Genomic DNA, 22,712 nt, shown 5'->3' on the forward strand with positions numbered 1-22,712 from the left:
TATTTTATTTTATTTTATTTTATTTTATTTTATTTTATTTTATTTTATTTGACAGAGAGAAAGAGTACACAAGCAGGGGGAGCAGCAGAGGGAGAGGGAGAAGCAGGCTCTCTGCTGATCAGGGAGCCCAATGTGGGACTCGATCCCAGGACACTGGGATCATGACCTGAGCTGAAGGCAGATGCTTAAACCGACTGAGCCACCCAGGCGCCCTGACCACGCTATTTTAAAGCACAATCCAGAGCACCTGGGTGGCTCAGTCGGTTAAGCATCTACCTTCGGCTCAGGTCATGATCTTGGAGTCCTGGGATCAAGTCCTGTGTTGGGCTCCCTGCTCAGCAGAGAGTCTGGTTCCCCCTTTCCCTCTGCCCCTGTCCATCTGTGCCATGGACGACTCAGCAATGAAAGGAGACAGACACACAACAACATGGGTGAATCACAAATGCCTCACGCTGAGTGAAAGAAGCCGGATGCCATCCGCGTGACCTGCAGAAAAGACAGATCCAGTCCTTCCTAGAGAAGGACAACTGACCCGGCCGTGTCCCAGCTGGGAAGTGGGGCGGGAGCCAGGACTGACCGCAAAGGGGCAGAAGGGAACTTTCTGGGATGATAGAAATCTTCTAGAACTCGTCTATAGTGTATACAGATGTATACAATTGTCGAAACTCACCAAACCATACACCTAAAATGGGTCAGTGGTGTTGTATTGTCAGTTATATACTTCAGGAGAAAAGAAAAAAGCCTAGAGTCCTCCCACCTCCCTTGCTGGCTTCATTTTCTCTGGAACATTTCCACTCTGGCATGCACTGCCTATCTTCCCACTAGAAAGTCAACTGCACAGGAGCGGGAACTTCTGTTTTGTTCTCTGCTCTGTCTTCAGGGCCTTGAAGAGCATACTGTAGGTACTTCATTAATATTGGATGGATGGATGGATGGATGGATGGATGGATGGATGAATGGATGGGTTTAGTCCCTGAAGGCTCAGAGCTAGTTGATGGGGATGGCTGTTGAAAGTGTCCACACACCCACCTGGAAGTTGCTAGACAAACACCAGACCAGTAGGGCCTGTGAGACTGTGGGAAGTGTCATCATTCCATCCGGGGCTGCGTCATCACTCGGGCATTTGGACAACGCCATCCTGGGGCTGTGTCATACCCACCACCAACCCTGGCAGGCGGCCCAGCCCAGAGCCTGATGCCCATTGGCTGGCGTTTCCCGTGGGTGCTGTGCGTGTGGAAACCAAAATATTACCGTAGCGGGTGGAGCCACAAAACGAAGCCGGGCAAAACCCAAAACGTGGCCCGTGGCTGCTGTATGGGGGGAGGGGCAAGCGACCGGACCTGCACATCTCATGTCTGCCTGTTTCAAATCTCTTGTTTCAGCTTTATTTCTCTCAGCTTAAAATTTTTTCCTTTTCTTTTCTTCCCTTTCTTTTCTTTCTTTCTTTTTCTTTTTTCTTTTGCATAGGGAATACATTCACATGGTTCAAAATTCAAAAGTTACAAAATTAAGACGTGAGTCTCTCCCCCACCCCTGGCTCCAGGCAGCCAACGCGCAGGGCTCCCAGTGTACCTCTCCAGGGAGATTTTATGCCAGCAGGAGAGTGCGGGGACCTATATTCCGTTGCTAAAAACAGCTCGCTGCGCATGTCCTTCCGCGCCTTCCCTGTTCACCAGCGCAGGCACCCTGCCGTTCACATCAAGGGCGCGCACGGCATCTTTCCGACAGCTGCATGGGATTCCATTGTGTGGCTGGGCCCAAGTTCTTTACCCACTTCTCACTGATGGCCGTATTCAATTGTTTGTTATCACAAACAGTGGTGAAATAAATAACATTATCTACACTTTGTATGGGGCCATTTTTACATTTAAATAGTGACTTATCCGCATTTAAACAATGAGAGAATAGCCTACTAACTGATTTTTGAGATCTTGACTCTCCTGAGAACTTGGAAGCTTTGGTCCCCCCAGCCCACATTGGGTGGGTGTGTTATGGGGGGGAGGGGTGATCATGGGCTGGGGCAGGCCCTCTCCATTCACACTGCCCCCACCCCGTTTCGCCAAGAGGAACACCAAGGCCCAGACAGGGAGTGACACACCGGCCTCAATAAACACCATTGGGTCTCAAGGAGCCCTGAGGGGTGAATGCTGGGGTCTCAGCAACCTGCAACTCACCTCCCTCCCTGCCTCTGCCCTCCCTGGCCATGGGACCTTGGGCACATGGCTTCACCTTTCTGAGGCTCCTTTGGAGGAAAGGGTGAAGATGCCACTTCACAAGGGCACTCTCTCCCAGGCCTGAGCTCCCGGGGAGAACTTTGCTCTGTGCCGGGCACATGGTAGGTGCGTGGGGCCTCATAGATGTTCCTCAGTTGGTGTGTTTATGTGATTCTTCCAACGGTTTACATGCTGAAAACTGGCAACTAATTCAATTTTTTAAACCTGGTCAATGCATAAAGTTAGGCCTGATAATGTCGGGGATGAAGGGATTTATCCTAATGACAGACACAGCAGTGGAGGGATGGGGGGACCCAATAGTCCACTTAGGAAGTAGCAAAGGTGGGATTTGAACCCTGGCAGCCTGGCTTTAGGTGTTACCAACCACCACCACCAGCCCCTATCAGAAACCAGAGACCCAGGGGGCCAGCAGTGAAGGAGGGGACAGATAGTGAAGCCCAATGGCAGTCATGCCACCCCAGCACACACACATGCACACGCACACATACACACACGCCGGCAGGGCAGGGCTGGGCCAGTCTTGGGTTCGAGTTGTAACTGCACTGCGTGCTAGCCCGTAACCTCCAATGAGGCAGCTGTCCTCTCTGAGCCTTGGTGTCCCCCCTGGTAAGGCAGCTCCATGCAGGGTGCGACTAGACACAGACCAAGAAAAAGTTCTGCAAGCTGCCAAGGCTGCAGGCATGTAGGGATGAAGGGATCTATCCTGCCGGTGGACTCTGAGGGAGGATGGGTAGGTGGGGAGGGAGGTTGGGGACATCCAACAGGCCCGGTGTGCCCTTAAGAACCTCCCAGGGCTGCCTGGCCCAGCTGTCAGGAAGCTGCGATCCCAGCCCAGCGCCAGGCTGGCAGGCTCCAGACAGAGCCCCCTGGCTCCGGCCGGATGACATAGCGAGGGTAGGGGCCAACCTAGGGGTTGGGCGAGGCTATTTTCATCCCCAGAAGGGCCAGGGAGAGGAGCCCAGCTCCCTTCCTCCCTGACAGGGCCCTCTCGCCTCCACAGAACCTGCCTAGAGACCACAAATGCCTCAAAGCACAGCTAGGGAAACCAAGGAACAGAAAGGTGAACAATTATCAAGGTCAACCGGGACTTGAACCCGGACCTCCTAATTTCCAGGAGCCAGTTCCTTCCTGTGTGCCGTTTGCTCACTCCTTTTCACTCATTCTTAATCCAGCAAATATTTATGGAATACCTACTGCTCCCCAGGGGATGGGGACACAGCCTAGAGTAAAGCCAAATCCCTGCCTCCTGGAGCTGCGTTCTAGTAAGAGACAGAGCCAAAAAACAAATCATGTGGCTTCTGTTTACTGTGAGTCAGGGGCTGGTATGTATTCTTCTAGCAAGAAAAATAAAACCAGGATAGGGAACTAGTGACTGCTGGATGCTGATGGTTCAGGTAGAAAGGGCAGTGAGTGGGTGGGTCAGAGAAGGCCTCTCTGAGGAGGTGACATGTGAGCAGAGACCTAAATGAAGTAAGAGATTGAGTCATGTGGATATCTGGGGTAGACTAGACACTGGCAATGGAAGCAGCAAGTGCAAAGGCCCTGAGGTAGGAATGTGTCTGGTATGTTCCTGGAACATCATGGAGGTAGTATGGCTATAGCAGAATAGGTAGAGGGGATATGGGAGGGGTAACAGGAATCCACGTCGTGAGGGCCTGGTAGAGCACAGTTAGACCTCTGGGTTTCATTTCAGTCTCCCTAGCAAGATCGACCCTCACATTGTTCAAAGGCTCCCATAACCCTGCACGGTCTGGCCCTTGTGCTCCAGGTCCAGCCCCACCCACCTTCTCTCTGTTCCTAGAATCTACTCTCACCACAGGGCCTTTGCACAAACTGTTCCTTCAATCTGAAATCCTTTTCCTCTCCTATCCCCTCTTCTGTTTAACTCCTACCTATCCTTCATATCTCAGCTCAAACAGCTCAGGCTTCCAGATCTCCCTGGCCAGGTCAGCAGTCCCTCCTTACTTCCAGGGCCTAATGTCAGTGACCATAAAATAATTGGGATGGTCAATTAACACCTGTCTGCAACCAGGACCAAGCTCTCCAAGGGCGGGTGATCTGGTTCATTTTGTTCACTACAGTGTCTCCAGGGTGTGCCTCACACGAACGCACCGACAACTACGTGTGGCATTAACAGATGAATAGCACAGGAACTTTACAAAGATTGTCTCCTTTCAGTCCATTCTCTCCAGTTTGTGAGGCTCAGAGAGGTGAGACAGTTGGCCAAGGACAGAGAGCAAGTAAGCAACAGCACCAGGAAATCCAGGGTTCTCTGATCACCACATTGGGGACTTTCTCTAGGCACATATAGGCTGTGCTAAATGGAAAACCAGCTGCAATCACTCCCCCATGCTTGTTCTTATGCCCTTTTGCAATGTGACTAAGAGATGGAGTCTATTTCTCGACCCCTTGAATCTGACTCGGCCATGTCATTTTGGCCAATGGAACATTAGCCCGAGCAGAGTCTTTCAAAAGCTCGTATGCCTTGGAGCTTGTCTTCTCTTGCTCAACGTGGAACTCCAAGATTACCACGTGAATGGGCCCAAGCTAGCCTCATGGAGGTGAACCTCACAGAGGTGACGGAGGCACCCCTCACACAGCCTGCCAACTGCCAGACATGTGGGTGAGGCCCTCCAAGACCAGCTGACTGCAAGCACATGCGTGGGTCTAGGTAAGACCAGAAGAACTGCCCAGATGAGCCGAAGCCCGATTGCCAGTTGATGGAATCTGGGACTAATAAATTGTTACCTTAGGTCACTGGGTTTAGAGTGGTTTGTTATGCAGCAAAAAATAACTGATACACATAACCTGTGAACATACACTGTGTTGACCACACCAGCACACATACACACATGCACATAAATGTACGTAAATGGCCTTCTATAGAAAATCTGCCAGCACCCACATAGACACACCCCTTAGAGGTCACATGCAGACACTTCCCAGCCATCACCCAACCCCACACACACCTCTATTCAGACCACTATTCAGGCTCACATGTCAATAGATACAAATACATTCTGGGAATGGGTAGGTCAACAACACCCAAGCGCTATGTCCCTGGTGCCGCCCAGCACAGTGCAGGGTATGGAGAAGGACTCAGCAGACTTTAGCTGAACAAATGGATGAATAAAGTAAAGGGCACAAAATGAGCCATAGGTTGGCATAGCGAGGAGACGGTGCTGAGAGGTTCCTGTGGGTAAATGGAAAGGCCGGGCAATGGGGGTCACAGCTTCAGTTTTTTGGTTTTTTTAAAAGATTTATTTATTTATTTATTTGTTTGTTTGTTTGTTTATTTATTTATTTATTTATTTATTTATTTATTTGACAGAGATAGAGACAGCCAGCGAGAGAGGGAACACAAGCGGGGGGAGTGGGAGAGGGAGAAGCAGGCTTACAGCAGAGGAGCCTGATGTGGGGCTCGATCCCATAACGCCGGGATCACGCCCTGAGCCGAAGGCAGACGCTTAACGACTGCGCCACCCAGGCGCCCCCACAGCTTCAGTTTTTAATCCCTCTGAGAGACCCATTGGCAGGGACACCACGGGGTGCTCACAAATGCTTATATTACAGCTTGTACTTTTGCTTGAGATTCTATTTTGAAAACTGGTCCTACTTTTTTCTTTTTTAAGTGGTGGGGTGGTGTTAATGAGCACTTGAAGGGTTTCAGGAAGGAAGCTGGAACCAATACATTACTTCTATGTGTAACTATGGGGACATTGAGGATGTCAGAGAATTAAGAATGGGTTGGTTATAAGGAAACCACAGGAATGAAAAGCAAGGCATGTAGCAACTCCAGGAAAAACCAAGAGTTTCACAAGAAAGGAAATGTAACCATCACATAAGATTTGGCTTGGCAGGAAACAATATTTGTATAGTTACAATAGAAATAACACTAAATATTCACTTAATGGAAAATTGTGATAAACGTAGATTAAAAGGATAGGAGAGTGAGAAAAGTTAACTCTTCCTTGATAATAATTATAAAAAGAAACATTTTTGACCATTTCCAGAGTAATTATTCTGGTGCACTTTACACATTAAATCCTCATAACAATCCAATACCTTAAATATTCTCCTTACTCTCATTTTGCAAGTGAGGAAACTGAGCACAAGGAGGTTAAGTCACTTGCCTGGGGTCATAGGGCCAGGAAGGGGAAGGGCTGGGATTCAAACCCAGGCAGTCGAGCTACAGAAGCGACACTGTGAAGACATCAGACCGGAAAGTCAGGCAATATTTGTCTAAAATTAATTCAGAAAAACACAGGAAAAGCATCTTACTTAGAAATATGGAATAAAGTACCAGCAGAAATAGTTAAAAGAGTTGAATGTGGCTGTTTTGGGGGTCGGGAGTGAGAAGGACACGGCAAGGAAATGTTTTTTATTAGCACTATTTAATTTGTACAGATATATAGACATATCCATGAGCTAGGGACAGGAACTGACAGAGGAGGGACATGAGGAACTTCCATGGTTATGGTGTTGCTCTATATCCTGACTGGGGTTTGGGAAACAGTACGTATTTGTCTAAAGCCAACAAATGGTACCTTTAAGATCTGTGCATTTCATAGGTTGTAAGTTTTACACACACACACACACACACACACACACACACACACACACACACGGGGGTGGGGGAAGAACTGTAAACAAATATTGAGCTCTAATGATATGCATGCCCAAGTGCCTTTGAGGGGAAGCATACTGATGTTTGCAACTTACTTTGAAAAGCTTCAACAAAATAGGTTGTCTTAATAGATGGATAGATGGAAAGACGCCTGATAGAGCACATCTAACAAAATAGGAAGGACCGTGCATCCAGTAGGTACGTATTTAAGTGTTTGCTGTCTCATTCCTCCAACTATTCTTTAAGTTTGACATTTTTCTTTTTTTTCTTTTCTTTTCTTTCTTTTTTTTTTTTTGTTGAAGATTTTATTTATTTATTTAACAGAGATAGAGACAGCCAGTGAGAGAGGGAACACAAGCAGGGGGAGTGGGAGAGGAAGAAGCAGGCTCATAGCAGAGGAGCCTGATGTGGGGCTCGAACCCAGAACGCCGGGATCACACTCTGAGCCGAAGGCAGACGCTTAACCGCTGTGCCACCCGGATGCCCCGTTTTTTTTTTTTTTAAGAGTTTATTCATTTATTTGACAGAGAGAGACAGCCAGTGAGAGAGGGAACACAAGCAGGGGGAGTGGGAGAGGAAGAAACAGGCTCCTAGCGGAGAAGCCTGATGTGGGGCTCGATCCCAGAACGCCGGGACCACGCCCTGAGCCGAAGGCAGCCGCTTAACGACTGCGCCACCCAGGCGCCCCAAAGTTTAACATTTTTCTTAATGAAGTGTTGGGGGAAATAATATGAATGCATTATCTGAAAAACAGTATTTTTTTAAAACCTGAACGCGATGTTCTGTCTTGGACCTGGGAAGACCCACACAGCTCTAAGCCCATGTGCAGGTCTATGAGGGGGGGGAGCAGCTGTCACCCTGCTCTTGCCTATGTCCCCCCTACCCTGGGATTTAGAGTCAGGGCCCTATAGACTAACTCCTCAGTCCCACCCTGCTCCCCCTGGACACAGGGTGTGAGGCAGGATGGGTGTCTCCTCTCCCTGGTCCCCTTGCGTGCCTCTGTAGCAGAACCAGAACCATTTCACCAGGGAAATGAATAGGGCCCTCTCGCTACCTCCCATACTCTGCCAAAAGGGTACACTGAGGCCTGGCAGGTGGGGACAGGTGCCTTTCCCAGGGGCCCATCACACCTTCATGACAGGCGTGAGCAGCCAGATTGCTGGGCTCCCAAGCCCACGTGTATATAATTAGCGGCTGGGAAATAGATCTGGGAGCAGATCTCATCTCTGCCTAATTAGGGGCTGGGCAGCTGGGGCCAGTCTGGCCTGGGGGCGCTGCTATGGAAGCCAGGCAGCCCCAGGGGAGGGGGCAGCAGCTGCTCACTGCCCCTTGCACTCGGACTGCAGGCAGAACAATAGAGGGGCTGTTTCCGCAGATCCCTGAGGCGGGCAGAAGCCCTCACCCACTCCCTCCACAGATCCCCCCCCAACAGGGGAGGCTGATAGGCTCCAGAATTCTAGCAGAAGGGAAACCCTCCTGGAACCAGGCACCAGGAAACACCTTCCCCACTTCCAAGAATGCCTCCCTGCTCTCTTCCCAACAGACCCTCCCAATGCCCTTCTTGACTCCCCCGGCCCAGCTCCTGGGAACAGGTCTGGTCTTAGGGCAGGAGTCGTTGCCCATGTGATACGACCATGTGTTTGCTGCTTCGCTGCCCATTCCCTTCCACCCGACATAGCAGGACCTATGTCTGTCTTACTCACCGCAGGCGCCCAGCAGATGCTCGGTAAAGGGACAGTAGGAAAAGCTGCCAGGACCCAGAACAGGGAAGAGAGGACAGTCAGGGAGGCAGAGTGCCACTGACTGTGGGGTGTGACCCCAGGCTGGAGCGCAGACCCTCTCTGTGACGGCTCCCAAACCACTACCCCTCCTGTTCTCAGATAGACCCTGGAAAGGGCACCTTGAAGATTCAGTGACGGGATGAGTGTGAAGGGTCTGCACCTAGGACTCAACCTCCCACAGGAACAAGGGGTCTCCTGGCCCATCCCCCACCAGTCCTGTGATCTAAAATGCAGCCAACACACCCACTTTCTTGGGTTTCCGGGGGGGCTGGCAGCTCGCAGGAAGGGGCAACGCTTACTAAGCACATTATTCTGGCCATGTTGCCTGGAGGAGATGGTCCTTGCCACCTTAAAGGACGTCTCCTCTGCAGAGCATGCCCAGATTATCCCTCCTGACGCCATCACTCCTTTAACTTGGGGACCAGGAGGCTCAACTCCCACGTTGTCAGACTTGCTGGGTGCCTGTGGGCAGATTATAGTCCACCCTGTGCCTCAGTCTCCCCATCTGTATCATGAGGGGGTAGATTCCATTCTCATGAGCTTGAACACCAGTCTCATCTATAATCCAGTTTCCCCGTGTTTCCCTGAACCATTCAGGCCCAGCCCAATCCCCTGGGGGCCGATCGTACACTATCAGACAGACAGACAAACAGCTGGGCTGACCTGGATGTTTGTCAACAGCCCAACGGAAATCTCCTCTTTATGCTTAAAATAAAACTTACATCAAACCTGTCACCAGGGCCCCCATTAGAGCTTCCTGTTTCTGAGTGCTGCAGCCAACGCAGCCTGCGGGAGAGGAAGCACCACCCAGCCCTTCCCCACTCCCACCCCGGGGGTGGGCAGAGGCCACCCAGGCTTTCACTCTTTGTGTGCCCGGCCCTAGCCCCGGCTGCACTACGAGCCAAGGTGGTGTCTCCCAGCAGGGACCTGCCTGGAAGGAGACAGGAAAGAGGTGAGACCTCAAAGCCCAGTGTCAGCCATCCTTCCCCTTCCCCCAGCCCCCTGAGGCCCAGAGAGGGAGACTGGCTTATCCCAGGTCACCCAGAGTTGGAGGCAAGCTGGCTGCCTGTTTTGTGCTGTCCACCCCCAGTCCCTCCTCCTCTAAGAACCCCTGTTTCCAACCCCCAGTCTACAGCCTGTGTCACCTCTAGTTCAGGGTCTGTGCTCTTTGAGCTGCCTGCCCCTTGGGAACTGGGCAGCAATGGAAAGGATCCATGCAGCCATCAGCTTTTCCCCAGCAAGTGTCCTTTCTGATGCAGGGGAAAGACCTCAGTTCCAGCTCTATCCAGATTCACTCTGTGGCCAGACCCAGTTTCCTCCTCTATGAAGGAGGCCCGCAGGCCACCCAGAGGGGTTATGAGAATCCCCTCAGGTCTCAAGTCTCAGGCTGGGCCAACCATGGACTTCATGACTCCCCAGATCCTGGGATGAGCAATTAGGGAGTTCTGAAGGCCCCACCCCAAGACGTCTCCCACCCCTTCCCCTTGTGAACACAGAAGAGTGTGATGACCCAGCCCTTGAAAAACAAGCATTTGTGTTTATTAACCAAAGGGAGGGAAGTCAGAGCAGTACAGACTCCTACCAGTCCCTCCTGTAGTCTACCCACCTAGACCAGGCTGCCAAGGCCCTGCCCCCACCCAGAGCAAGTTCCCAGGGAATCAGGGCCCACTGGGAAAGGAAGAGGAAGTCAGCAAAGGTTAGAGGCCAAGGAAGAAGGAAACATAACCACTAGGTAGACAGGCCTAGTAAGATCCTTTGGCCCCTCACTCTCAGTGGAGAAGGCTAAGTGGCCCAATTCCAAACCCACGGGAAGAACCAGAGAGGACTCGTGTCAAAACCCCTACACACGAGGGGTAGAGGGTGGCCCAAGGTCAAGAGGCAACTCTCTCCAGGGTCAGTCCTTGCCAGACGGATGCCGGTCCAGCCTCTGAGCCTCTGCCTCCATACTGAGTTCACACAAGGCAGCAGCCTCCGGTCTGCCCCGAGCCAGGGCATGGATGCAGAAGGGGTCAAGGGCCAGCCAGCTGCCTCTCTCAGATCTGTCCTGTGGCAAATGCCGCGTCTACGGGAGGCCTAGCCCTCAGCTGCTGGGGCATCCCGCGCCTGCCGCAACCCGTACAGCCACTTGATCACACGGGCGTTGCGCTCCACCACCGACACACCATAAGGGACGCGCTCCCGGGCCCGCTCCTCCACAGTGGCAGAGCTGCGGCGGGAGCAGTCCCCCTCGGAGCTGCCGGGCCCGGCACTGGGCCCAGCCAGGGAGACGATGTCTGAGCTGGCCCGCGCCAGGTGGGCCACACCCAAGCCCCGTGCCTCCTCCGGGTCCAGGCCACAGAAGTTAAAAAATCGCTCCAGGTCAGCTGCTGCTCTGGAGAAGCGCTCACTCAAATCCGACTTGGAGCGTTGCAAACCCGGGGGCCGTGCTGGGCTGGAGGCAGTGGCAGTGCCAGGCGATGGGCAGGGCCGGGCAGGGGAGGCGGGCAGGGGACGGACATCCACTCGGCGGACGGCAGCCGTACTGGGTGGCGGGCGTGGAGGGGTGGCCGGGGGCACCTGGTGGGCTCCTTCTGTCCATCCAGGGGTACGGCTGGACTCGGCAGGGGATGAGGGACTATCACACAAGTCGATGAGGCTGCTAAGGATGTCCAGGTCCAGCTGGGGCCGGCGGCCAGGTCCAGGCAGGACTCGACGGCTAGGTGTGAGCACTGTGCGGCGAGTCCCAGGGCTGAAGAGTGGCTGTTTGGACAGCAGGGGCTGCACAGGTTCCTGGCGGGTGTTGGCCACATGCAGGCTCTTGACGTACTTGGCCTTGTCGGCCTCCAGGCGCTCCACGGCACTAGGTTTCCGCGCTCCACCATCTGCTGGCCGCCGTAGCAGGTAGCCAGGGACTTTGGTCCGCAGGCGGAAAGGTAGGGCAGAGGTGTCCGGGGCTCCCGGAGTCAGTGTGTCCACAGGCATGGCTGTTACATACCCCAAGGGCTTCGGTCTGAGGAGACCAGAGAAATGAGGAGACAGATCCAGGCAGAAAGTTGGCAGCTGGACGCCGGCAACGGCTGCAGGGGAGGAGAGAAAGAGGCTGAGCACGCTCAGACAAAGGCTCGGCCAAGACTGAAAGGGACTGAAGATGCCTTCCCTATTAAAAGGTAATAGCCACGCCCCTAGTTCACAGGGAGCCAATCAGCAGACAGAAAGCCACCACTGGGGCCTGTGACTCCACCCACACGCCCGCCTCCTTCTCAGAGGACCAGGCCCAGCTGAGGCAGAGAGAAAATAAAAAAGTGCCAAAGAAGAAAGACGTGAGCGGCCTGGGCAGAAAAGACAGAGCAAGCATGCTTTGAAGGAAGCAAAGTGGGCTCCAGGCCATATGCTGGGCACCAGCCAGCTTAACCTCAATGGGTCCCCTTAACAGCTCTATTTTGCAGATAGGGAGCTCAAACAACTTGATGCAGCTAACCCACCAAGTTGATGGCTCTGCCCCCTTTGCTTCCAAGCAGGGAGGTGCTGGTGCACCTGGCGACCCAGAGAAAGGGCTCCAACCGCCCACGCTACCTGGACTGCCCCCAGGGAACCTGGTACCACCTCTCACCCCTACCCACCCAGGCAGGAAGCTGCCCGGTGCTATTCACCCGTCCAGACATGCCAGGCCCCAGGCATAGCAGCAGAGCCGGTGGAGGAGGAGTGTAGAAAATCCCCACCCCCCCACCCCAGTGAAGCCCAGACGCTCATCAGCTTCCAGTATGCGACTTCAATGACAGGCCCACCGTGATCCAAGGATGCCAGTCAGTTAGAAATGTCAGCCCTGAGCTATGCTGTTCCAAGAGATGCCAGAAAAGCCCGCAATCACACAATCCTGCTTGAGGGCATCCAGCAGACCCTAGATCTGCCAGCAGCCAGAAGATGGGCACCCATAGGCAAGGGGGTCCACGCCCAAGTGCACAAGTGTCCACATGATCACCTAAGCATCAGGCCAGCCCTGATCCTTTTTCCAAGAAAGGGCTGGAGCCACAAAGTGTCCCCAGCCAACTCTCCCAGAGATGGGCCACAAGAAAACCCACAGACCAAATCCTGAAACTTCTCATCTGTAAAATGAGAGAGGAGGACTTTATCTAGGTAATCTCCAACAGGACTTGTCATCTACACCTGTGTGGTCTAATTCAATGCTACTAGCCACATATGGCTACTTGACTTAGCTTTAAATTAAATAAAAACTTATACTTCAGTTCCTCAATCACGCTACCCACATTTCAAGTGCTTAACAGCCACTATACTGGTCACTGCAGCAGACAGTGCAGATCAGAGATCTCCATCCACAGCAGAAAGCTCTATGGGACAGCCCCACGTGGTCACCCAGAATGACATGAGGAGAGTCTGGATTGGGGTGGGAAGGCAGGGGTCCCTACTGTGTGCTAGACATTTGACACCATCCTCTCCTGGAATCCTCCAACAAACCTATGAGAAGGGTCACTGTCATCTCATTTCACAGTTGGAGAAACTGAGACTGGAGATGTGACCATCCTAGGTCCCAGAACGGATAAATAAGACACAAATGCCTATGAAGCCTAATTCGCTCATCTATTACGTTTATGTCATTTTACTCTTTCTTCCCATTCCTCTAAAATATCGGCTCCATGAAGGCAGGGGGTTTGTCTGTTTTGCTCACTGAATCTGTTTTGGGACATTGCTTTCAACACACAATAGGTATTCAATAAATTGTTATTGAATTGGAGTGTCCACGGGGACGAAATGCGAACGGGCAGACCTTGGATGAATCAGAGAGGGACACATCCAACCCCTGCAGGCACATGGGTCCAAGGTGGTAGGTATGTACGAGGAGGCTGGAAATCCACATGTGCATGAACACTCCAGATTCTTAAATAGCAGCATACCCGTGGAGCATGGAGCAAACGTGTCTCCAAACAGATCTGCTCTCCCCACCCCAATCTCGCCCCCAGTTTGAGACCTCTGCAAGGGCAGCAATGGCAAATTAATAGAACCTTGGGAGCTGTTGGCCCAGGGCCAGAGCTGCTCCCAAGGCAGAAGGGATAGAGTAGGTGGCAAAGTAAGGCTGCCCCACTCGGGCGACCCTCAGGAGACCTCAGGCAAGAAGGGTCTGCCAGGAAAGGCAGCCCTGCTGAGCGCTGTCCAGGTGACTAGACTCTGCCCCACCCCCGGGCCGCCGCCTACCAAACCAGTCCAACCCGTTGGCGGCGGCAATTCCCTCCCGGGCACCATCTGGGGAAACAGAGGGAAGAAGGAGGTCAGCTGGGTAGGGCCAGGGCAGAAACTCCGCGCCCTCGGACCGACCTGCTGGCCGCAGAGCCTCCCCCCGTGGCCGGGACACATGCAAGGAGCCAAACCCGGCTTGGAGGCCGCTGGCCGCTTCGCCCACCTGCCCGCTGTGCGCCCTGCTCCAGCAGCTGCGCGTCTTACGCGCTATGGTTCCTTATCTGAAATGCGGTTAAAAATAGACCTGAGCCTCCAGGTCTCCGTGAGGATGGAGAGATAAAACAGGTCGAGGACTTTCCCAGCGCCTGGCCAAAAGACTGCGCTCCAAGAACTGGGCTCTTGGTTTTCATGATGACTATGACGACCCAACTCTCAGACCGCGCCCCCCGCCCCACCCCGGCAGTGGTCTCTAAGCGCGCTCAGAACCGCCAGTCCGAGCCGGAGCCGCAGACAAAGGAAGCACGTGATAGAGGTTAATCCTAAACTGATCTGATAAACCCCATTTCACCGGAGGGCAAACGGAGGTGTGATGGCTGCTGCGAGTTACAGACGGGGTCCCAGTCCCCAGGGTGGGACTTGTCCTCTCTGAGGCCTCCTCTCAACGCCAGCACCCCACCCACGTATTTCAAATGCTACCCACAAATGGCTCCCAGAGCGCCAGCCGTGAGCCCTTCTCTTTGTCATCCCCGGGGCTTGCAGCCCCACCTTACCCCTTTCCCTCCTGCTTCCCTGGAGTCAGCCTTAATAAGGGTTGGGGGAGCTCAGATCCTCGGTCTGGCTTCTGCCCTGCCCCCCTCCGGGGCAATCTTGGAGACTCCCAGCGGAAGAGGAGACCGAGAGCCCGCCGGCGCGCTGTGTGACTCTGGCCGCTCGCCGCCCCTCTCTGAGCCTGGGTCGACCTGGCTCTTAATCCAGGGGGCTGACGGCAGGATTCCTGAGGTCTCGTCCAGGCGGGAAGGTGAGCCCCTGCCCTGTCCCCGCCTTCCCGAAAGGGAGGGGTGGCGGGGCAGCCCCCTACCCTGGCCCCGCGCCACGGGCCCCGCACGTACCTGGCTGCGCGCGCGCCGCTACCGAGCGCTCCTCCGGCCCGGCCCACCTGGAGCTCAGGTAACACGAGTTTGCGCAACTTCCGGCGGCCGTCCCGGGCAGGTGAACCCGCCGGCCCAGGTATCACCCGAAAGGGAAGAACGAAAGCCAGGCAGGGGCAGGAACCTGAGCCCAGGCGCGCCAGCAGTGGGCTCGCCTCGGCGCGGGGACCCAGTCCCAGCCGCCCCGACCTACCCCGGGAAGCTCTCCCGCGAGCCGGGGCCGCGCATCTGACAGCCGCACTGGCCAGAACCGCACGTCCGGCAGCCTGCGCCGGCAAGTGCGCCCATCTCCGAGAGGGCAAAACTGAGTCCCCCTCCCCCACAGCCGGAAAGCCCCCGTTAATGTTGACTGTGCCAGCATGAGAAAGTGCTGTTCCTGGTATTAATTAACCCATTTTAATCTTCCCAACAACCCCGGTGAGGTGAACGCTGTTATTATCCGCCTTTGACTAATGGAATACTGAGGCTGGGACAGGCCGAGCCAGTTGCCCAAAGTCACCCTGAGGAGTCCGACCTGGGCACTTTCCCTCTAGATCAAGCCTTAGTGCCACCCCTTTCTACCTGTGTGTCCCTGAGCAGGTTGCTGGACCCCTCTGCTGGACCCCTCTGGAAAGTGAGGAGAGTCTCACCTTCCAGGCCTGGGCAGTGTGAGTTCCTACAGAAACTCGGTGCAAGCTGGGAACATTTAGTAACAACGGCAACAACAGTAATAAGAATTACTAGAATGTTTGAGGTCCAGGCACTGTACTTATGTAAGTCTCTGGAACACCCCCCCCCCCAGGGAGGAACTATTTAATCCCCATTTTACAGATGAGAAGCCTGCAACACTGCAGGAAGGAATCCTTGGGAGGGACAATAATTGTCTCTTCTGCCAACCCAGGCCCTATTATGTCACGTCAGGCAGCACCCTTGATTAGGCCAGTTTCCACTGGGATCCTGAGGCCCAGAGAAGGAAGTGCCCACTAGCCTTGGGCCTGAGCCCCAGGGAAGCCAAAGAGGGCCCAGTTCCATGTCTGTGCCCAGTGGGGGCTGCACCCGGATTGGGGTGGAGGGCTATGAGGGGAAGTGACTCAGAACAACTCTCCTCCCCCTGGGAGTGAGTCAGCTCTGAGGCCTCCTCCAGGCCCTGGAGCCTGATTTTAGGGGAAAGAGGGAGGCCAGCCTACAGACCATCATACCTCACAATGTCCTGCTGGGTCCCTGCCTGGCCCTCTTCTGAGGCAACAATGGGGGAGGGAGTGAGATGGGGGAGAGGGCTCGGTCAGGCAATAATAGCAGTAAAAGCAAAGAAACAATAACATTTTCATAATATAACAGGGAAGAAATTTTCTAAGTGCTTTCTCAGTACCTGGCACTTTTCTAAGCTCTTTATATATGTTGACTCATTGACTCCTCACAGTCACCCTGAGGTACTCCTATTACACTCATTTTACAGTTGAGAAAGCTGAGGCACAGAGAGGTGGGGCCACTTGCCAGAGGTCACATAGCTGGTAAATGGCAGAGCCAGGATTTGAACCCAGGAGCAGGTTTGGGGGAGTGATGGGAAGTGGAAGAGACAGACTCTTCAGTGTTGGGCTTCAGCCCCTCATCGAAAGACTCTATAGCCTCCCTCTCAGGGTCCCAGAGGGAGAAGCCACCTTAGGAAGCATTCCTGGTTGTGGGCCGGGGTCTCAGATTCCTCAGTTGTAAAATGGGGGTAAGATGCCAATATTTTCCCAACAGAAATTAGATCTCTTATGGCTCCACATCACCTTAGAATAAAACCCAAACTCTCCACTTGGTCCTCAGGCCTTCCAGGATCCAGTCCCTGGCCTCCCTCCTACCTCGTCTCCAATCTTTTCTGCTCCAGCCACATAGCCCTCCCTGCTGTTCCTGAACATGCCAAGGTCTTTCCTGCCTCAGGGCCTTTGTACCATCTGTTCTCGGCTTAGAACCTCTTTCTTAGCCCACCTCCTTCAGGTCTCACCTCCTCAGAGAGGCCTCCCTGACTACCCTGAGGCTCCCGCCAACTCTCTCACCCAGTTGTTACCTTCCACACACACCCCACCCTGTCATTTTAGATATTCACTTATCGATGACTCGTTTCCAGTTTCTGTATTTTCATCCTCCAGGGAGCAAACACACAGGTGTGTGCAGGGCACACCACTGACTAAGTGGCAGGACTGAAACCCAGGCCCCCTCAAAGACCAAGGCCCTTCAGCGCCAAGCCTCCTCCCAATCCCCAGTCCCACCCAGATATTCCCCCATTCCCCCCCCCTCCAGCCTCAAGTCACGCCCACTCAAGCTGGGCCCTGGCCACTCCTAGATGAGCCCTGTTCTTTCTCCAGAGACATCACATCCAAACCTTTGCACATGCGGGGTCTGCTGCTACAGTGCCCTTCCCCACTCCAGCCCCACGGCCACCTCTGTAGCATGGACTCTGGGACCAGCCCACCGGGGTTCACATCCCAGCTCTGCCAGTGATTAGCTAGGAGACCCTGAGTAAGATAGTCAACTTTCCCAGGCCTCAGTTTCCCCAACTGTAAAACAGGACTTATAACAGTGCCTCCCTCCCAGCCTGTGCATGACAAATGCCACCAAAATGGGACGCTGTGGTGCCCAGCTCCTGGGTGAGGATTTCGTCACCCAGAATGTTGACCCACTTCTCTCAGAGTCTACGAATCTAAGCACGCAGGGCCACTTCGACAGACGTTTCTTCAAAGAAAGCGTCCAGATGCCCAATAGGCACGTGGAAACGTACTCAACCTCTGCGTCATTAGGGACACGTAAATCCAAGCCACAGTGCGATAACATGTCACACCCACTGAGATGACCAATACCGCAGCAAACAAGCAAGCAAATAACAAAAAAAACCCAAAACCACAGAAAATATCAAGTGTTGGTGAGGATATGAAGAAACTGGAACCCTCTGCCCTGTGGGTGGGAATATAACATGGCGAGGCCACGCTGGAAACGGTATGGCTGTTAGGGAAAACTTGTAAAAAAGAATCACCATCGGACCCAGCAATCCTACTCCTGGGTGTGTACACAAAAGAACTAAAACCAAGGACTTGAACAGATATTGTACCCCGATGCTCATAGTAGTAGTATTCATGATAGCCCAAAGGTGGAGGCAACGAAGGGTCCACGGACAGATGTACAGATGAACATACGATAGAATATTATTTGGCCTTTATATGCAAGGAAATTCTGACACCTGCTACAACATGGGTGAACCTCGAAAGCATACTAAATGAAATAAGTCACACGCAGAAGGACAAATGTTGAGGGAAAAAAGGGCAAATATTGTATGATTTCACCTACATGAGGTATGTAAAGTAGTTAAATGCATAGAGACAGCAAGTAGAAAGGGCTTTCCAGGGACTGGCGGGAGGAGAAAATGGGGAGCTGGTGTTTAATGGGTACAGAGTTCCCATTTAGGCAGATAAGGAAGTTCTGGAGGTGGTGAGGTCCGCACACAGTGTGAATGTACTTCAGGCCGCTGAACTGTACCTTACAAATGGTTAAAATGCTCGATTTTACATTATATATATTTTTCCAAAAAAAGAAAAAGAGAGTCCAGAGTCTGGAGCCAGAACCCCCAGATTCGCATTCTTGCTCTGGGAGACCTGGTCCAAGTTACTAAACCAAACCTCTCTCGAGTTCAGTTTCCCTTTGTAAGGTGGAAAAAAACAGCCGCGGTAACTACCTGACGTCACAGAATTGAGGGAATTAAATGTGAGTGCGTGTTTATAAAGTACTTGGCACGTAGTGAGTGCTCCGGAGGTGTTAGTGATTATTTATTCTTCGCTGAGGGGGCGAGAGGTGTGATTTCGATGTTTAGAATTTTCATGACACTCTGCACCCCCACCCCAGCCCTTCCTTCCACCTGCTTCTCTCTTTCCGTTCAGCAGAAGCCAGGGTCTGACTTTGGTGGAGACAGGGAGGCCCTCACCTGCCCCAGAGGAGGATCAGGAAGGCTCCAGGCAGCAGGGAGGGGGCCGGCCAATAGGGCAGCCCGGCTCGATTTCAGCCCAGCTGTCCGGGTCAGAGACACCCAGCTGGGCATCCTCCAGGGCCACGCCAGGCCCCATGCTATTTCTGGCGTCTCCGCAGACACTCATGCCCCGGCCTGCCTGCAGTCAGCCTTGCCCAGGGCACCCTTGCACACATCTCAGCAGGCTGAAGGAGGGCTGTGGGCACGGGCGCCTCAAGCACTGATCTCCTATCAGCCAACGGACAGCCCAACTCCACCAACTCAATTATCTGTGCCTCGGTGTGTACCTGAAGTTGCAAAATAAGGACAAAGGGACTTGCAGTGGAGACACAGAGAGAACGCGTGCAGTGCCTCAGGGAAGGGCCTGGCTCACAAGGATGGGGAAGGTGGAGGTTGGGGCAGACTCAGGGGCAAGTCCACTTCCTGTCCCGGACTGCCTTCCTCCCAGGCCTGAGTTCACCATCATGGCTTCTTATCCCGGCCCAGAGACGTGAAGAAACTTGCCTAAAGTCACACGGCAAGTCAAGGGCAGATCACAGACTGGGCAGTGGTTTTATGATTAAATATATAATCTGTAATGACATATATATATATATATATATACACACACACACATACATATATATATAAAATCTTATGATTAAATATATAATCTGTAATGACATATATATATACACACACACATACATATATATATAAAATCTTATGATTAAATATATAATCTGTAATGACATATAATTTTACATATTTATATTTATATAAATAATAATAAATATTATTATAAATAATATATATATATATAATTTTTCAACCATTNCAGGTGCTATATGCCCATGACTCAAAATTCAAAAACTATAAAGAGAATGAAGTAAAAATAAATTCCTCCCCACTCCTGTCCCCAGCCACCCAGTTCCCCTCCCTGCAGGCGCCACTGTAAACCAGACAATTGTGTGTCCTTCCAGGGAGATTTTAGGCAGACACAAGAAATAATAAGCATATATTCTTTCTACTTTTTTACACATATGGTAACACGCTGCGTGTACTGTCTTCACCTTGCTCTTTTTACTCAATAATACATGTTGTTTTAATAATGTTAATATATTATTAATTATAATATATGTTATTAATATACTTAATAATACAGGTTGTTCAATAGCATATGTGGAGGCACGTCAGTCCCTAAAGAGCCGTCAGCCCCCGCGGATGACCACTTAGTGTGTGTCCAGACCTGCCCTATTACAAACCACCCTGCGGCCATCACTGCACCTACACTGTGTCGCCAAGAAGTGGAACAGCTGGGCTGGGGACATGCTTGTGATCGTGACAGAGACGCTGCACTGTGTTCCACAGAGGCCACGTGAGTTGATCTCCACCAGCAGAACACACAGCAGATAGTCAAGAACGGTTAACTGCCTGGGTGGCTCAGTTGGTTGAGTCTTGGTTTCCGCTCAGGTCATGATCTCAGGGTCCTGGGATCTTGCCCCCTTCCTGGGGGTTGGGCTCCCCTCTCCCTCTGCCCCTCCTCCCGCTCACACACTCTCTGTCTCTGTTTCTCTCTCTCTCTCTTTCTAAAATAAATAAATCTTTAAAAAATAATAATAACTGTTAGCTTTAGTTATCTTGATTAGAGGTTTTGGCACCCCTCAATTTTGGCCTGGAGGCAACGGCCTCACTCGCCTCACGCTAGCCCCTCCTCCTATCACATTCCAGTCCAGGAAGATAATCAGCTCCCTAATAAGTGAAATACATAGGCCATCAGATGGGTAAATGCCACTGAGAGAAACAAAATAGACAAGGGGGAGGGCAGGGTATATGAAGTCAATAAATATTTGTTGAAAGAATAAATGAAAGACTTATTTTCTTTCTGAGTTCCCAGAACATCCCCAGGAGGCAGGCCTGGTCTAGGTCAGATGCTCCAGCCGGATGAGTCCCGGCCCCATCCTCAACTCCAAAGTCTCTGGTGACGAGTGGCTTCGGGTTGAGTGGCTGCCTCTACCCATTCCCCCAATCTGGGGCAGATTCCCAAGAATCTAACAGCGGCTCCAGGGCCAGAGCACCTGCTGCCCACCTAGCATCTAGCCCAGAAATGTCAGTCCTGCCGGATGCCCCCAGAACAGCCCTCTGAGAGAGACAGCACTGCGATTCAGGACCCCGTGGGCAGAAGGACCCCAAATGAGCCCTGAGTCTGACCTCTGGCGTTCTGGAGAAGGGAAGACAGCTGCCCAGAAGGGGCACCCACAGGGCGGTGCGGGAGCGGGGTTAGGAGGGAGGTGATCCAGCCAGGGCTCCGGGGCTTAGCAGCCTTGCGCCTAAGAGGCTGAGAAGGTGACCACCAGTTGCGCGTCTAGGCCCCTCAAGGCAAATCTAGATCTACCCAGACTGGAGACTTCGAGGTGGCGCAGAAAGACCCGAATTGAATTCTCCAGCAGACCTCTCTGGGCTAAGACACTTGCCCCTCTACCCCTCAGCGTTCTCCTCCGTGAAATGGGGCACCACCGCCTCCCCGCACCTAGGATGCAGGGAGGACGCCGACAGCAGGCGCTCGGTGAACCGAGCCCCCCAGACCCGGGCTCGTGCCCCAGACCACCCGCCCCCTCACCTGGAGCCCGCGCCGGGCAAGTCCTGGCTCCTCCTGTGCGGGTCTTGGAGAGGCTGACAGCTCGGACCCGGGCTGGGAATGGCCCCGCGCAACGCGGCTCGGAACTGCTGGGGGCCCGCAGGAGCCTCTTCGGAACTGCTGTGCGCACCGGAGTTGGACGGGGGCACCGGACTGTCCCAAGGCCCCCGCCAGAGCGGAGGTCCCAGCGGCGCAGAGGAAGGGGAAGTGAGCTCGCCGCTCTCCCCCCCGTCGCCGGAATGGTTTGCCCCGGACATCCTGATTGGTTCCTCGCTTCCGTTCGAACGCCGCGCCGCCCGGGTTGCCAGGCGACCGCTTAGCTTCGGCCCGGAGAGTGAGCGCCCCGCCTCGGCAGCCCAGCTCAGGCTCGGCTCCGCCCCGCCGGCCTGCTCTTACCGCGGCGCTGCAGCTCGGGAGGCTAGTTTTTTTTCCCCTTGACGAGGACTTTCTCCTGGTCCCCAACAAGATGAGGCCCCGTTTAGGGTCCGCAGCTAGTCTCCAGTTCCGACTTTGCTGCTTGCTGTGTGAGCCCGGACTAGCCCCTTTCCCTCTCTGTTCCCCTAACTGCACAGGGGAAAATTGTAAAAGTGCATACCCAGCAGTCCTGAACTTTCCTAAGGAAATGGCCTAAGATATGGGCAAAGATTAATATAGCCCAGTGTTATTTACCATAGGGGGGAAAATGGAAATAATTCCAATGCTCAGCAAAAGAAGATTGGTTTTATAAATTCATCCTGCAGAAGAGCTAAGTTTATTGAGCTTTTTACATGCCAGGTAGCTTCACATGACATAACTCTTGTCAATGCTCATGGCATAACCCTTTGAGATAGGTGCCTTTAATTATCCCCACTTCCTGATGAGGAATGTTATGCAGTCATTAAAAATGATGTAATTAAAGATATTTAAAGTATGAGGAAAATGCAAAGAAAGCTTTTTAAAAGTGTGTTTCAAAGCACTATATACCCACAACTATGTATTAAATACGTAATTGTAATATCACATGTATTTGTGTATAACTATTTATAATAGCAGTTCAGGGGCGCCTGGGTGGCACAGCGGTTAAGCGTCTGCCTTCCGCTCAGGGCGTGATCCCGGCCTTATGGGATCGAGCCCCACATCAGGCTCCTCCGCTATGAGCCTGCTTCTTCCTCTCCCACTCC

The 22,712-nt window shown here is 52.9% G+C and overlaps 1 protein-coding gene across 1 annotated transcript; it reads right to left on the bottom strand.

Annotated features, from left to right (window-relative positions):
• Positions 1 to 10,159: 10,159 nt before the first annotated feature.
• On the bottom strand, positions 10,160 to 21,774 carry FAM110A (family with sequence similarity 110 member A). Its single transcript, XM_040638107.1, has 2 exons — positions 21,535 to 21,774; positions 10,160 to 11,698 (listed from the first exon to the last, which is right to left on the bottom strand). Exon 2 carries the CDS (start codon positions 11,601 to 11,603, stop codon positions 10,716 to 10,718), a length of 888 nt encoding a protein of 295 aa, XP_040494041.1. The 5' UTR covers positions 11,604 to 11,698; positions 21,535 to 21,774; the 3' UTR covers positions 10,160 to 10,715.
• Positions 21,775 to 22,712: the final 938 nt, after the last annotated feature.

This window comes from Ursus maritimus, unplaced genomic scaffold (assembly GCF_017311325.1).
Source record: "Ursus maritimus isolate PB19 unplaced genomic scaffold, ASM1731132v1 scaffold_22, whole genome shotgun sequence".
NCBI classification, from domain to species: Eukaryota; Metazoa; Chordata; class Mammalia; order Carnivora; family Ursidae; genus Ursus; species Ursus maritimus.

Coding starts and splice junctions, on each gene's coding strand:
- FAM110A (XM_040638107.1), bottom strand. CDS start 11,603: ATGCCTGTGGACACACTGACTCCGGGAGCCCCGGACACCTCTGCCCTA.